At 44.9% G+C, this 12,599-nt stretch overlaps 1 protein-coding gene across 4 annotated transcripts in view; it reads left to right on the top strand.

The window, feature by feature from the left end:
• The first annotated feature begins 2,617 nt into the window (after nucleotides 1-2,617).
• The window catches only part of DIP2A (disco interacting protein 2 homolog A), a 78,410-nt gene continuing 68,428 nt past the window's right edge, over nucleotides 2,618-12,599 (top strand). For all 4 annotated transcript variants that reach the window (XR_008483108.1, XM_054277662.1, XM_054277661.1 and 1 more), the window contains exon 1: nucleotides 2,618-2,714. Coding sequence is in view for 3 of the 4 variants with exons in the window: in XM_054277662.1 (XP_054133637.1) it covers nucleotides 2,618-2,714 (97 nt within the window). In the remaining variant the exon portion in view is untranslated. The remainder of the gene's footprint in view (nucleotides 2,715-12,599) is intronic.

The raw sequence follows: 12,599 nt of genomic DNA, 5'->3' as shown, positions 1-12,599 counted from the left end.
CATTGTTTACATTGTGTGGTTGTTTACTTCTGTCATACCTATTTATTTCTTTTGCTGTTCCTAAAATTGTTAGGGTTTTAGTATTTCTGTGGGATCATTCCAATTAAAGGAATAGCTCAAATACTCTCAAAAATATCAAAGATACCTGTAGCTTTCTGTGAATTTAGGGTTTGATCTTCTGGTTTTTCAGTACATAAATCCTTCCTCAGTCTGTCCTATTTGTTCTGGACACTTTTAGCTTCATTTTTCTAGTTCAAAAGGCCCATAGTTTTAAGTCTTTTGTAGCAAACAAAACCTGTGAACTCTTATCTACATCTAATGTAAGTGATCCTGCCTGTGTCTGATATCTTATGCTGTAGCTGTCTTCAGGGGGGCAGTTCCAAATGTGCATGAACTTGCTGGTTGGAGAAGAGGAAAGAGGTGCTCTGGTGGTACATCCATTTCCAGTCACAATGTCTGGGAGAGATCCAAGTATCATGCTGAATAAGACCTTTCTGTGATGTTTCTATATTTCTTTAGAAAAGGCATAGGAAGAATTATAATACCAGAATATTTTAAATCTCTGGACATGTGAAATCTCTAGTTTTGAAGCAGTTGTGGTTTTTAACATTGGAGCATGAGAGAAATCACTTCAGGAGGCAAATTGTTCTGCTGCAGCCTATTACAAGATTTTTCTCTACTGGGTATTGAGAATTGTATCATGGCATTCACCTGAGATCGTTTTATTACTTACTTTACTGCCTTTGTCTTGGTAAACTCATATTTATCTGTCAGGTATATCACCATTTTGTTATCTGGAAAAAAGTGTTAGAGAGAGATCTTGGGCACATGTACAGATTTATTACCCCCTGACGCTATAGGAGAACCCTTGAACTGATTGGGCATAAATTTAAGAGAGCTGTGAACAAACCTTACTTGATTTGGTGTAAAAGCTTGGCAAAAGTGACTGAACTTGTCCAGAGTTCCAAACCAATTTGAAATAAGTTTATGCTGGCTCAGTGACTGCATCATATTTCTTTTAAAAATCAGATTCTAAGAGTCCTAACGCTTGAAAAGAAATCTGCACAGAAATGGTGCCTTGAGAGGCTGCCTAGAACAGGGGCTAGACAATGTTAAAGGAGTAAAGCAGGTATTTATTAAAAAGGCCTTTAAAAGATACACCTTGGGCTGTACAAGAGCCTGGCCAAGGCTACAGCCAATATGGGTGACAGGTTAGATGTTTTCACACTTTTATTAGTTTTGGTCCATTTACATGTTGGGGTTAATTGTCCAATTACAGCTTCAGGTTATGCAGTCCCATCCTCCCAGACTGCTCTCCTCAATTTGCTGTTATTTATACTTCTTGGGCCTGAAGCTGCAATGGTGTCCTTGGTTCTCAGGCTGAAAAAGGAATGGTTTGTCTGACTAAACTGTGAGGAGAACTTTATATCAAGTTTGGAGTTACATGTTAATGTGGTATGAAAATGTGGAAAATATGGAAGCTAAAACTTATGGCATCCAAGGGATCCCACCCAGCAGGGTCTGAGCTACAGGTAATGTGTTTCCTGGGACTATGTCCCCATCAGCTCCCTGATACCCACAGACAGCTTTCTGGAGGGTAGTGGAAGCAGAAAGTGTTTCTGCCCCATGTAAGGGATGACTTTTTAAGCAGCATGGATTTCCTAGTGCTGGTGTGGTGTGTCTGTGCCCTCAGCAGGGTAGCGACCAGGGACACACTTTCCTGTGATGTGTTAACCTCAGTAATGTGAGTAGAGAAATCGGAAACCTCAACGTGAACCCTATCATCCCAAACACCAGCAGTGTTTTGGACAGAAGCAGTTGTAGCAGAAGACTACTCCCCAGCTTTCCCTATTTTCTAGTTCTAGAATAGTTGCTACTGGCAGAGCAGTTTGGGGATCAGGAGCACTGGCAACGTCCTGGATTTGCCTTTGCCCGAGCCTCTGGGAGGCTGCAGGAATGCCAGAACATCAGGCTGTGGTGCCCTGCCTCACACTCACCCTGGAACCTACAGCTGAATCGGGAAAAGCTGCTGCTGCCTCAACACGGCCTCAACCCAAACGCTTCCTCCTGTCCTTTGAGAGGTGGTTGGTTTTAAAAAATACACTCTTACTAGTTGTTTTTTTATTTTTAATACACTTCCAGGCACCACTTTACATCCAGGCTCTCACGGTGGAATTCCGTGGCATGAAAATGCCCCTGCTCTATCCTGGGACACCAGGTGGGCCCAGGCCGGGTCACAGTTGCTATTTTCCGTCGGGAGGAAGAAGTGGGGAGGGAAAGGGCACTTTCGGTATTTACAGGAAAGGGGCCTCAGCACGGCAGGTGCCAAGGCAACGAGAAGGCTGGGAAAAGGAAGGGAGCAGGAGCAGGGCAGCGCCGGCCCGGGAGCGGGCGGGCCGCGCTGAGGCCCCACCCCAAAGCCCGGCCCCGTCCCGGGCTGCGGCAGCGGCTGCGCGGGGCGGCGGGGCCGGCAGCGCCTCGTCCTCCTTCCTTCCTTCCCTGCCTGCCGGCCGGCCCGGGACCGCCGCTGCCCGCCTCCGGCCCGCCCCCGGCCCCACCTGCGGCAGCGCTGGGCGGTGGCTCCGCCGGGCCCGCTCGCTGCTCGCCCGGCCGCGCCATGGCGGCGGAGCGCGGGGGCTGCGCGCTGGAGGCCGTGCCGCTGCCGCCCGAGGTGCGCGAGAGCCTGGCCGAGCTGGAGCTGGAGCTGTCCGAGGGTGAGTGGGGCCGGCTCCGGGGCGGGCATGGCCGCGGCACGGCAGCAAGGCCGCGCTGCCGCCCGGGGGCCTGGGGACGGCGGCGGCTTCGCCCCCCGGTGCTGCTCTGGGCGGGCCCGGGCTCCGCTGCTGCCGGAGCCCTCAGCCGGGAGCGGGGAGAGGGGAGCCGGGAGCGGGCGGGCCTGCGCCGTCCCCGCGGCTGCACCGACCGCCCGCGGCCGCTGCGGCCGGCGCCTGGTGGAGGCCCCGCAGGAACTCGTCCGAACGGGCACTTAGTGATACTCTGGAAAGACAATTTTATTTGAGTTTCAATATCTGTTCCTAACGGTAGGTAAAACCTTAAATCGCTCTCTCTGTATGCAGTTTAGCTAATTTCCAACTTTTTTGTGCTTCGCTGTATATACAGTCAGGAATATGATGATGCTCACTCCATTTTTACAGAGCTACCGAATTATAGAATGGTTTGGGTTGGAATCTTAAAGCTCGTCCAGTTCCATTCTCCTGCCGTGGGCAAGGACACCTTCACTATTCCAGGTTGTTCCAAGCCCCTTCCAGTCTGGCCTTGGACACTTGCAGGGATGGGGCAGCCACGGCTGCTCTGGGCAGCCTGTGCCAGGGACTCACCACCTTCCAGGGAAGAATTTCTCTGCAGTATCCCATCTAACCCTGCCCTCTTGTCAGTGGGAAGCCATTCTCCCTTGTCTTGTCACTCCAGGCCCTTGTCCAAAGTCCCTACAGCTTTCTTGGAGCCTTTCCAGGCACTGGAAGGGCCTCTAGGGTCTCCTTAGAGTTTTCTCTTCTCCTGAACAGCCCCAGCTCTCCTTGCCTGTCTCCAGAGCAGAGGGGCTCCAGCCCTGTGCATTAATGGGCCCAGAGATGACCATATGCAGTGTCAGGCACAGGGTCACCGTGACCATGTGATGGATTTTCAGCCCCCAAAAGGAGACATCCCTTCCACCTCCAGGTCAGTGTGTGGTGATAACAGCCCTGTGGGTGTCAGTCGTGGTGTCTGTGTTAAGGAGCTGGGCAAGGATTTTTTGCATACTGATTCTCTGGCGTGGCATGGCCTGCAGACAGGCAGGTATCAGCACTTGGCACAGCAGCGCATGCTGGGGTGGAGGTGACAGAGGCACCATGTTCTGCAAGCAGTTACCCCTTGCATTTTCCCCAGTTACACCGTCAAGCTGCACCCTTGAGCTAAAAACCTGTTAGTACCACCTGTGCTTTTGGGATTTGGAGCATTCAGTGTGCTCCTCAGATGCTGCAGTTTTCAGATCAGCACACTCAGGTGGGCACGACTGGGGCTAATTCACCTAAAGATGTGCTGCCTGATTCAGGTCACGCTTTCAGAAGTTATTCACAGGTCTGCTGTCGTCACTTCCAGTGTGGAAGCTCTGGTGCAGGGGCAGGGGAGAAGTGTAGGATGGGTGACTGTTGTCCAAGTGTAACCTGTTGCTGCATGCCTGCTGGCACAGGCAGGAGCAGTGCCTGGCATGGCCTGTTGCATGTGCCAGATGAATTCCTGTGTGTGTGAGCTGGGACCGTGTGCTCCATGGCCCTGCTGGTGCAGTGGCTCTTCCTGTGTGCCTGCTGACACGTGCAGGGATATCCTGGGGCTGGCTCCTCTGCTCTGCAGTTCCTGTCTGTGTGTTTGTTTAACTGATAAAATACTTTTTTATGGGGGGATCTGCAGAATGTTAGACCTGTGAGAGGCCTGAAGTGATTGCACGCTGTCCTGGTGCTGTGGGTCTGATGTGGAATGTGGATTTCTGTGTAGCTGCTGGGTTAATGGAGTGATTGGGCACAGTGGTAATGTGAGCTTGAATTTCTTAGTCACTCTGATGTGACTCCTTTTCTGTGTTTCCTAAACTGGAAAACGTTTGCAAGTAGTTCTTCAACATCTGGTAATATGTTATGTGCTCGTATCCTGCCATTGCTTGATGTTTGTATGGGATGTTTTAATGGAGCCCTCCATCATTAATGCTCAGAACTTGCTGACTTGGAGAGGAAGGAGCAGCAATCTGAGATTTCTTACACTGAATATGCCTCAGGTTAGAGAAGGTCAGTACTTGGGTGGATGTTCCCATCGTCTGAGAGGAACTGTGAAGGGAGAAAGGGAAAAGGAGAAATGTGAGAGCAAGTTCCTTTCTAGTTTGTCTGTGTACTTTGTTAATTGGAATATTTATGGGTTGTGATGAGGCAGGAGTAATGTCTGTTCTCTTTGATTACATTATTTTCACCTGTAAAAATAAGTTGGGAAGATGATTAATCTCCTCCTTTGGTTTTGCTTCAGATGATCACAGCAAAAGTTGGGAACAGAGTTTGTGTTGAGGTGTAGAGAAGAATGGAGACATGAGTACGTTGGCACTTTCTAAAGATAACTCAAAATCCTAAGTAGAGCATTCAGCTGAGAAGAATTTTGGATGGGGATGGAATGCCAGTTCATGCTACAATTCCAGTCATATGCACTGTTAGGAATCCTTCAGCTTTACAAGATCCTAATCTCTTGCTTGGCATTGTTTGTATTCTTCATGAAATAGAAAAATAATAGTTCGGGATAAAAAGTGACCCTACTATGATGCTACTGTGTTGCTTTGTTATACCCACACTAATTTATTTCTTGTTGAAAAAAATTTGTGAAACCTGTAAAGAAAACTGAGAGATCTGCCCACAACATTTTGAGGAGATAAGGGCAGTTTTGAGACCATGCCTGCACCTAAGCTGAGTTTCAGCTGGTGGATCTGTGGGCTAGGCTTGCTTATCTTAAGACTCCAAGATGCTGCAGCTTTCTGATGTAATGGAAATATGCAGAGCTGCCTAATCACACTGGCAGGATCTGTGTCAGAGTATGATGGGGATGCTGTAAGCTTCAGTACTTCAGGTTATTTATTAGTAACTATAAAACACCGGTGTTTGGGGCTTTGGTTGTTTGTGGGTTTGTTTGTTTGTTTGTTTGTTTGTTTGTTTTGCAGGTTCAGTGTAATTTTTTCTTCCCTACTCTGAAAGAGAGCTAAGGTTATAAACAGTTCTTTGGAAAACTCTTACCTGCAGTGAAGATTCTGTAGGAAAGTCATTAATGTGCATTTTAAAGCCTGTACTTTTTCTGTGATATGGCATCGTATATATGTATATATGTTATGTACCTAAATGTACTTGTACACCACTTTGGAATTTCGTTGTTTTTTGCTTTTTCTGGGTTATCTGTGCAGGAAGAATCTTCACTTGTTCCTTGATCACCTAAGGACAAGATATGTAGAAGTAGTCAAAGATAAAATTGTGTGCTGTGTTCATGTAGCAACAAGGACCTGGTGTCAGCTTGTGTTGGCTTTGTCTTCTAGGACTGGTGGGGGTGGCAGTGTCCTCAGCCAGCAGTTCAGGGACTTACAAGAATATGTGACTATGTTTGTTAATTTTCTTGCCAATTTTTGATGCTTGTTGCTACCTGGATCCAGTTAGTCTGGGCCATTTGGATGCACAGCACTGGATTTGTGTTCAGTAAAAATCAGATAAAAACTGGGGGAGGAAAAACACAGTTGTACCAACTTTGAGGTGGCGTTTGACCAGCATGTGAATGGTTCAACATTTCTTGGTCTGCATTTCTGCAGCCTGAAACATTAGGTATATGGCTTTGGGTTTTCTTCTGTTTGCTAGGAATTTGTAGATTGGTCTTACTTTGGACTCAGTGATCTTGGAGGTCTTTTCCAGCCCTAATGATTCTATGAGCTAAGCTGAAGCTCCAGAGATTACCTGCAGTAAAGAGGCTGAAGGGATTTTTTTGCTAGTTCAGATCTATTCTATTACTCCACAGATTGACAGATGGGGAACTCTGCTCTCAGTGGCTTCCATTGAAGAGGCTGTAGGATTAGTTCAGAGATAAAAAAGTATTTCATGTAGCTTACCATCTTAATTATAACCTCAGTTATTCTCAGTTGGTTTGGGGAGGAGCATTTTCTGCTTCCTGCCTCATTGCTCCCGGGTTTCTCCTGAGCCTGGCTGAGCTTTAGTGGCAAAGGATGCAGTTCATGTGGAGTGGTCAGTGGGCTGCTTGCTCTGCTTCCCCTCCAAGTGTTTGCATCTGCCTGGACTGAAAGCTCGCTCTCCATGTGATTTCTATTTCAATTTTTTATTTCCCTTTTAAGAAAGGAAGAAATTGTGTGTATGAGAAGGAAGCTTTCTCTGAAGTTTTATTGTTTTGGGGTTTTTTTTACAAGGGTTGGGGGTTTTTTTGGCACATTTTGAGGCACTGCAGGTAATTTCTGAGTGGAAGATACCAGCTATGAAGTATTTCCTGAAAAAAGTAAAGGTATTTAATGTCTGACATCTTTGGCTACTGCAAATATTCCAGGAATAGTTCAGCAAATATTTTTTGTAGTTAGTTTGATTGGGCTTTTTGAAAAATTGATACAAGAATTCCTTTTTTTTTGTCAGAACACTTTCTTATAAAACCTAAAGGTAGTGGTCAGACCTGAAAACTTTAGATCCTTTTGTTACACCAAACATATTGATGTGGTATTAAATTTCTTTGTGTGAAATCAGGTGAGGAAGAGACATCCACAGACACTTGCATATGTTTTTCTTGTGATAAATCATGGTATTTGGGAGTTAAGTTTTTTCTGGTTTTAAAATGGTAGTTTGCTGTTAAGGAAGTCTTGGAAATACTTGGAAATAAATCTGATCTGAGGCTATCAGTGGGAAGAACTGTTGTCACTGGGGGGACAGATGGCAATCTGTGAAACTTCACCTACAGCATCTTTTTTTCTTAATTTCTGGTCTTTCCAGCAGAAACTGTTAATTGTGTGCTAGTACCTGGGGCTTGCCAAATGCCCATGGGGATTGAGTGAGTTTTCCAAGGTGGTTCTCCCATGTTAACACCCAGCACAGGTCTGGGCACCTGGCTGGTGTCCTTCAGGCTGTCCCCATCCCGAGAGCCAGTGAGGAGCTGAGCTCAGCCCCCCCAGCCCCAGCCAAAATCTCTTTGCCTTCTCAAGGCAAAGCCCCTCAGCTACAGGAGTGCAGCAGCTGCACCTTTCCCCCTCCTCCTTGGCTACATCTTTTGTCTCCCTTAAGTACAAGTTGTTATCATGTCTTAGGCAACAGATGGGAGAAAATTCCCTGAGAGGGAAAAAAAATAAATCCTAATCTCTAACATTATCCATCCTGAATTTTATCCCATACCAACATGTTACATTAAATTTAAACTTTTAAAGTATATAAATACATGCATTACCCCAATTATATACATGAATACATCTAGATTTAGGTACAGGCACAGTGTGACAGGCATTTCACCCTAAAACAAGGTCCCCTTGAGGGATGCATTTTGTCTTTCCATCCTTTTGCACCACCAGGTGCAACCTGGTCCCTGAGCAGAGACAGCCCCACAGATGGGTTTGTATTTGCTTGAGGCAGAATTAATCCAGTTTTTCCCAGGATACCTCTCATGTGTACCGCCAGAACTTTATCTCTGTTGTTCACAAGAGTTCAGATTGGGCAGGTGCAACTCAGTTAGTGGAGCCTCTGGTGTTAACTAATCAGGTGCTAAATGCAGCTCCCAATTTTTCAAAGTCTCCCTGCCCAGTGCCTTCAAGGTGGTTTTAAGCAGTCGATTGCACTTCTCAATATTCCCAGCAGCTGGTGCATGATAAGGAATATGGTACACCCATCTTCTTCAATGCCATCTTCTCTGGCCCAGGTGTTCCTAAGGGTGTTCTTGAAGTTAGTCCTGTTGTTGGACTCAATTCTCATGGGGATACCATGCCTCCAAAGGACTTGGTTTTCCAGGCCCAGGATGGTGTCCAGGCAGTGGTGTGAGGCACAGGGTAGGTCTCCAGCCACCCCATGGTGGTTTCTACCATCGTGACCACGTAGTGCCTGCCTTGGCAGGTTTGAGGCAGTGTGATATAATTAATCTTATATTTGGACCTCTGCCCACCATACCATAGGAGTTTTACTTGCCTGATCTCAGCACACATCTCACGATTGTGGATAACCTGGGAGATAGTGTCCATGGTTAAATCCACCCCTCAGTCTCCTGCCTGCTTGTAGGTGGCATCTCTGCCCTGATGGCCTGGGGTATCATGGGCCCATTGAGCTAGGAACAGCTCTCCCTTGTGTTGCCAGTCCACATCTATCTGTGACACCTTTATTTTTGCAGCCTGATCTACCCACTCCTTGTTTTGGTGCTCCTCATCAGCCTGACTCCTGGGGACATGGGCATCCACATGGCAGACTTGCACAGGTAACTTCTCTGCTGAGTGGCAATGTCTGCCATTCTTCAGCAGCCCAGATTGGCCTTCCTCCATGCTGCCAGTTGGCCTTTTCCCCCTTCCTCAAGCCAAAACCATGTGCCAACCAAACCAGGCTAGGCTACACCACATGGTGCTGCTTAGTGATGCTTCTGTATTCAGCACACAAAAACCAGGTTACCCAGGAACTGTTACTCCTTTTTTACCCTTTCCCCTCAGGCCTCACACTGGGCACCAAGAGTCCCCTGAACCTTTCTGCATTGGGAGGGTAAAACAAATTGAACCATTTTCTTTATCTTGCCATGTCTCATGTGTTGGATGATCAGAGATTTTTTTTATTCTCCCCTCTATTTTGGAAGGTAATAAGAAGCTGGTTAAGAGGTTCTTGTTGAGTTGACCTAAAATATTAGCAACCATGTTAGAAAGCACTGTTGTAGCAGTGGAACAGTACAATTGGCAATGGTTTTTATCTGCAATGTGCCTGCCCTTTTGTTCTCACTCCCACTCCCCCATCATACTCATTTTCCATAATTGTTATTCTGCTGTCCCTCCCTCCTCTGTTTTCTTCCCTGCCTTCTGGAACATAGAAGATAAACAAGGTATCAAGTCTTAGCTGAGAGCATCCTTACACTTCTTACCTTTAGCTGTTTCTAGTGGAACAATTTTGTGAGCAGTGAGGACATCCTGGCTTATTTTGCTGGCTTTGGCTTCCAGCTTAAGAAAGATGGTGATGCACTGAAAGGCTTGCAGAAAAAAAAGACTAAATGTAGTATTCTGTTACCTTTATCACTGTGAGGAAATAGAAGATTCTAAAACAGGAAAACTGGGATTGCTAGGTCATCAACTTCCTTTCCCATTAAAGCAGAATTTCAAACTCAACCAGTTGGGTGCCTGGGGCTCTTATTGGTTGTCTTCTGGATTTCTGCTGTACTTAGCCAGTGTTTAAATTAATCTCTTCCTTGTATTTGAGTAGAAGTCTTGTTATTCTTTTGTATGTTGCATTGGCAAGGAATGTCAAAACCTGGTGAGGAACAAAAGTATGATGGCAACCTGTACAGCAAGAAGATTAAAGGAAATGCATTTTCTTCCAGGTGTTCTTGCGTAAAAATAAGCTTCCCTTAAAATTATAAATGCGCATTTATGAAGTAAATAGACCTTTATAAAATTAGCATTGAACACTGTCCTATGTTCTACCTCCTTGTCCTTCCTCCAAACCTAAATTAAGCTCTGCCAATCTCGAGATCATGAAGTGACTTTTACTTTTCCATTTGCTGGTTAAAATGCTGTTGGGGATATTTTTTTTATTTTGGTTAGTTTGTTTTTTTTTTGAAAGGAATAGACTATTCTGAAATGTGATTTTATGAAGATGGGCTCTGGCATCTCTTGGGCTAAAGATGGTGCCTGCTTGATGATATTTTGTACAGCTGAGTTACAGATGGATCACCCAGTTCTGTTACTGAAAGACAGACTGTAATTTACCTGTATGCAAGTGGGAGGGAAAACATGTCAGTCTCTCTTGATTACATGCCAGTCATTTGGTTATTAAGAACCCTTGTATTTACCTTGGCATAAGTATCAAATATTTGACAGTTTCTTGGCATGAGGCTTGTAGCTCTCGAGGAAACACAAACTTGGTGCATTCACCTGAGTTTTCTTGATGTGATGATTGCAGACCCAGCTTCAAAGCTCATAGAATCATTTAGGCTGGAAAAGACCTCAGAGTTCATGGAGTCCAGCTGTTACCCCACCATTACATATAGTAAAATAGAGTGTATGATTTTCCTGTGCAGAGGTCTCACAAAGCAGTTCTGCAATGCAGAATTCAGGGGACCAAGTTGAAAGGTATGACTGAATAATTAAAGCCTCCAAATCAACATCATCATATCCTTCTATCACTTTCTCACTGCTTTATTATGACCTTTCTTCTTTCTCTAGGAGGTGTTTCCCCAGCAGTGCTCCAGAGGACACAAAGATTTTAAGCCTCTGTGGATTTTTGTTGTTGTTGTTTTCCTGTGTTGAACCTTGTGCCTTGTGGTTGGTGTCTGCAATTTACAATTCAGTGAAGAAAGAAGCCGCTTGTAATCTTCTGTGTCTGTTGTTACCTTTTAAAGGTCAAGACCTTTCTATTTAATTATCTCTGTGTACATCCCTTTAAGAACTTGAAGAGAATTCCAACACCTGGTGAAGCCAGTTGGGCTTCATCCCTCAACTAGCAGGGAGGTTTTGTTCAGTGTTCTGCTGGATAAAAATCTGCCTCTTGTAGGGTTTGCTATTTATGGACACTGAAAAGATACTAATAGCTGGTGTTGTGATGTTATGAAGATGAATGCAAAGAATCTTTTTTTCTGGCTTTTTGTTATAATTCACTGTGGCTCAAATTTTTGATTTGTTTTATTTTTCCTTTTTCCTACTTACAGCCATATGGCTTCAGAGCTGGATTGGGTTGAGGGCAGAAAAGTGAAAGAGGGTGCCAGTACTTCATCTTAGCTGCAGCATGAATCCATACCCAAAATAAACTTCTTCAGTGTCTGCCTGTATCTGTACGGCTGTTCCTTCAATCTGTTGTGGATCCAGCCTCAGATGAAATGTAGGACTTGCTGATTGTAGCAGCATTTTGTCCTAGAGCTTGGAATATGAAAGCTCCCATAAATCATAATCAATATGTTTGTGTCCCACAGATCTGGGATTCATCAGATACAGGGAAAATACCAGTCAACTCAGCATTTTATCAAATAGTGTTTGAGAAATTATTTGCTTATGGAGCAGTGAAAACCTGTGTTGGGAGGTGGGTTAGGAATAACTGGAGGAGCTTCAACTCCCTATGTACCAGCTGCCTGTGTATTAAGATGGAATTCTGTCAAAGTCCCACATTATGAGATTTCTGCCTTGCATTATAAGGAGTAAGAAATGTTAATTAAGTGCCAGAATGTGTGGTTGCACAGAAAGCATGTCAGACAGGCCATGTGGAATCACAGTTTGGTAGGGTTAGGAAAAGGCATTGTGACCACAAAACATTTGTTGGCAATTATGTGTTGTCTAACAAAATTACTGAAGTTTCCCATTTCAGATGTTTGTGTATAATTTGTATTTGGTGAGAGTTACTTCAGCTTGCAAAGAATATTCACTGTTTTCAGAGATGGCAGCTCAGTAAAGACTTTTTCCTTCATTTTTCTTTCAGAAACAGTATTTGAAAAAAGCAAATTTAGGTGAGAGCATATTTTTTTAATTTTTTTTACCTATGTAAGTAAAAATCATGAAGAAGCTTAAACTTTATAAACCAGCTAGTTGAGGTTGTGTGGTGCACATTGTAGGAATTAAAATGGTTGTATGGGGATGCTCATTCTTGCTCTTTTGCTTTTTTTACTAGTGCTTCTGGGTTACAGGTTTGTGTAGTAAAATGTATGACCTTGAAACTTGTTAACAGTCAAGCAGATGACCCCAGAGTCACTCCTGGCAGGAGCTTGAGGTCTTTTTCCCTGCCTTCCCTGAGGTCTGGTGCAAGCATGTCAAGAGTTTCACTCTGGAGATCCTCCCAGTTCCATTCTGCAAAGTCTCAGTTGCCTGTGTGCACAGAAACACCAGTGAGGTCAGGATGAGTTTGGCTGCTGTGGGTTTGTGTATTGTATTTTTGCCACGTGTT

Source organism: Melozone crissalis, unplaced genomic scaffold (assembly GCF_028551555.1).
Source record: "Melozone crissalis strain CALT ecotype California unplaced genomic scaffold, PUWL_Pcris_2 ptg000023l_1, whole genome shotgun sequence".
NCBI classification, from domain to species: Eukaryota; Metazoa; Chordata; class Aves; order Passeriformes; family Passerellidae; genus Melozone; species Melozone crissalis.
The sequence above is the reverse complement of the archived record's forward strand: the minus strand, read 5'-3'. Positions and strand labels throughout refer to the sequence as shown.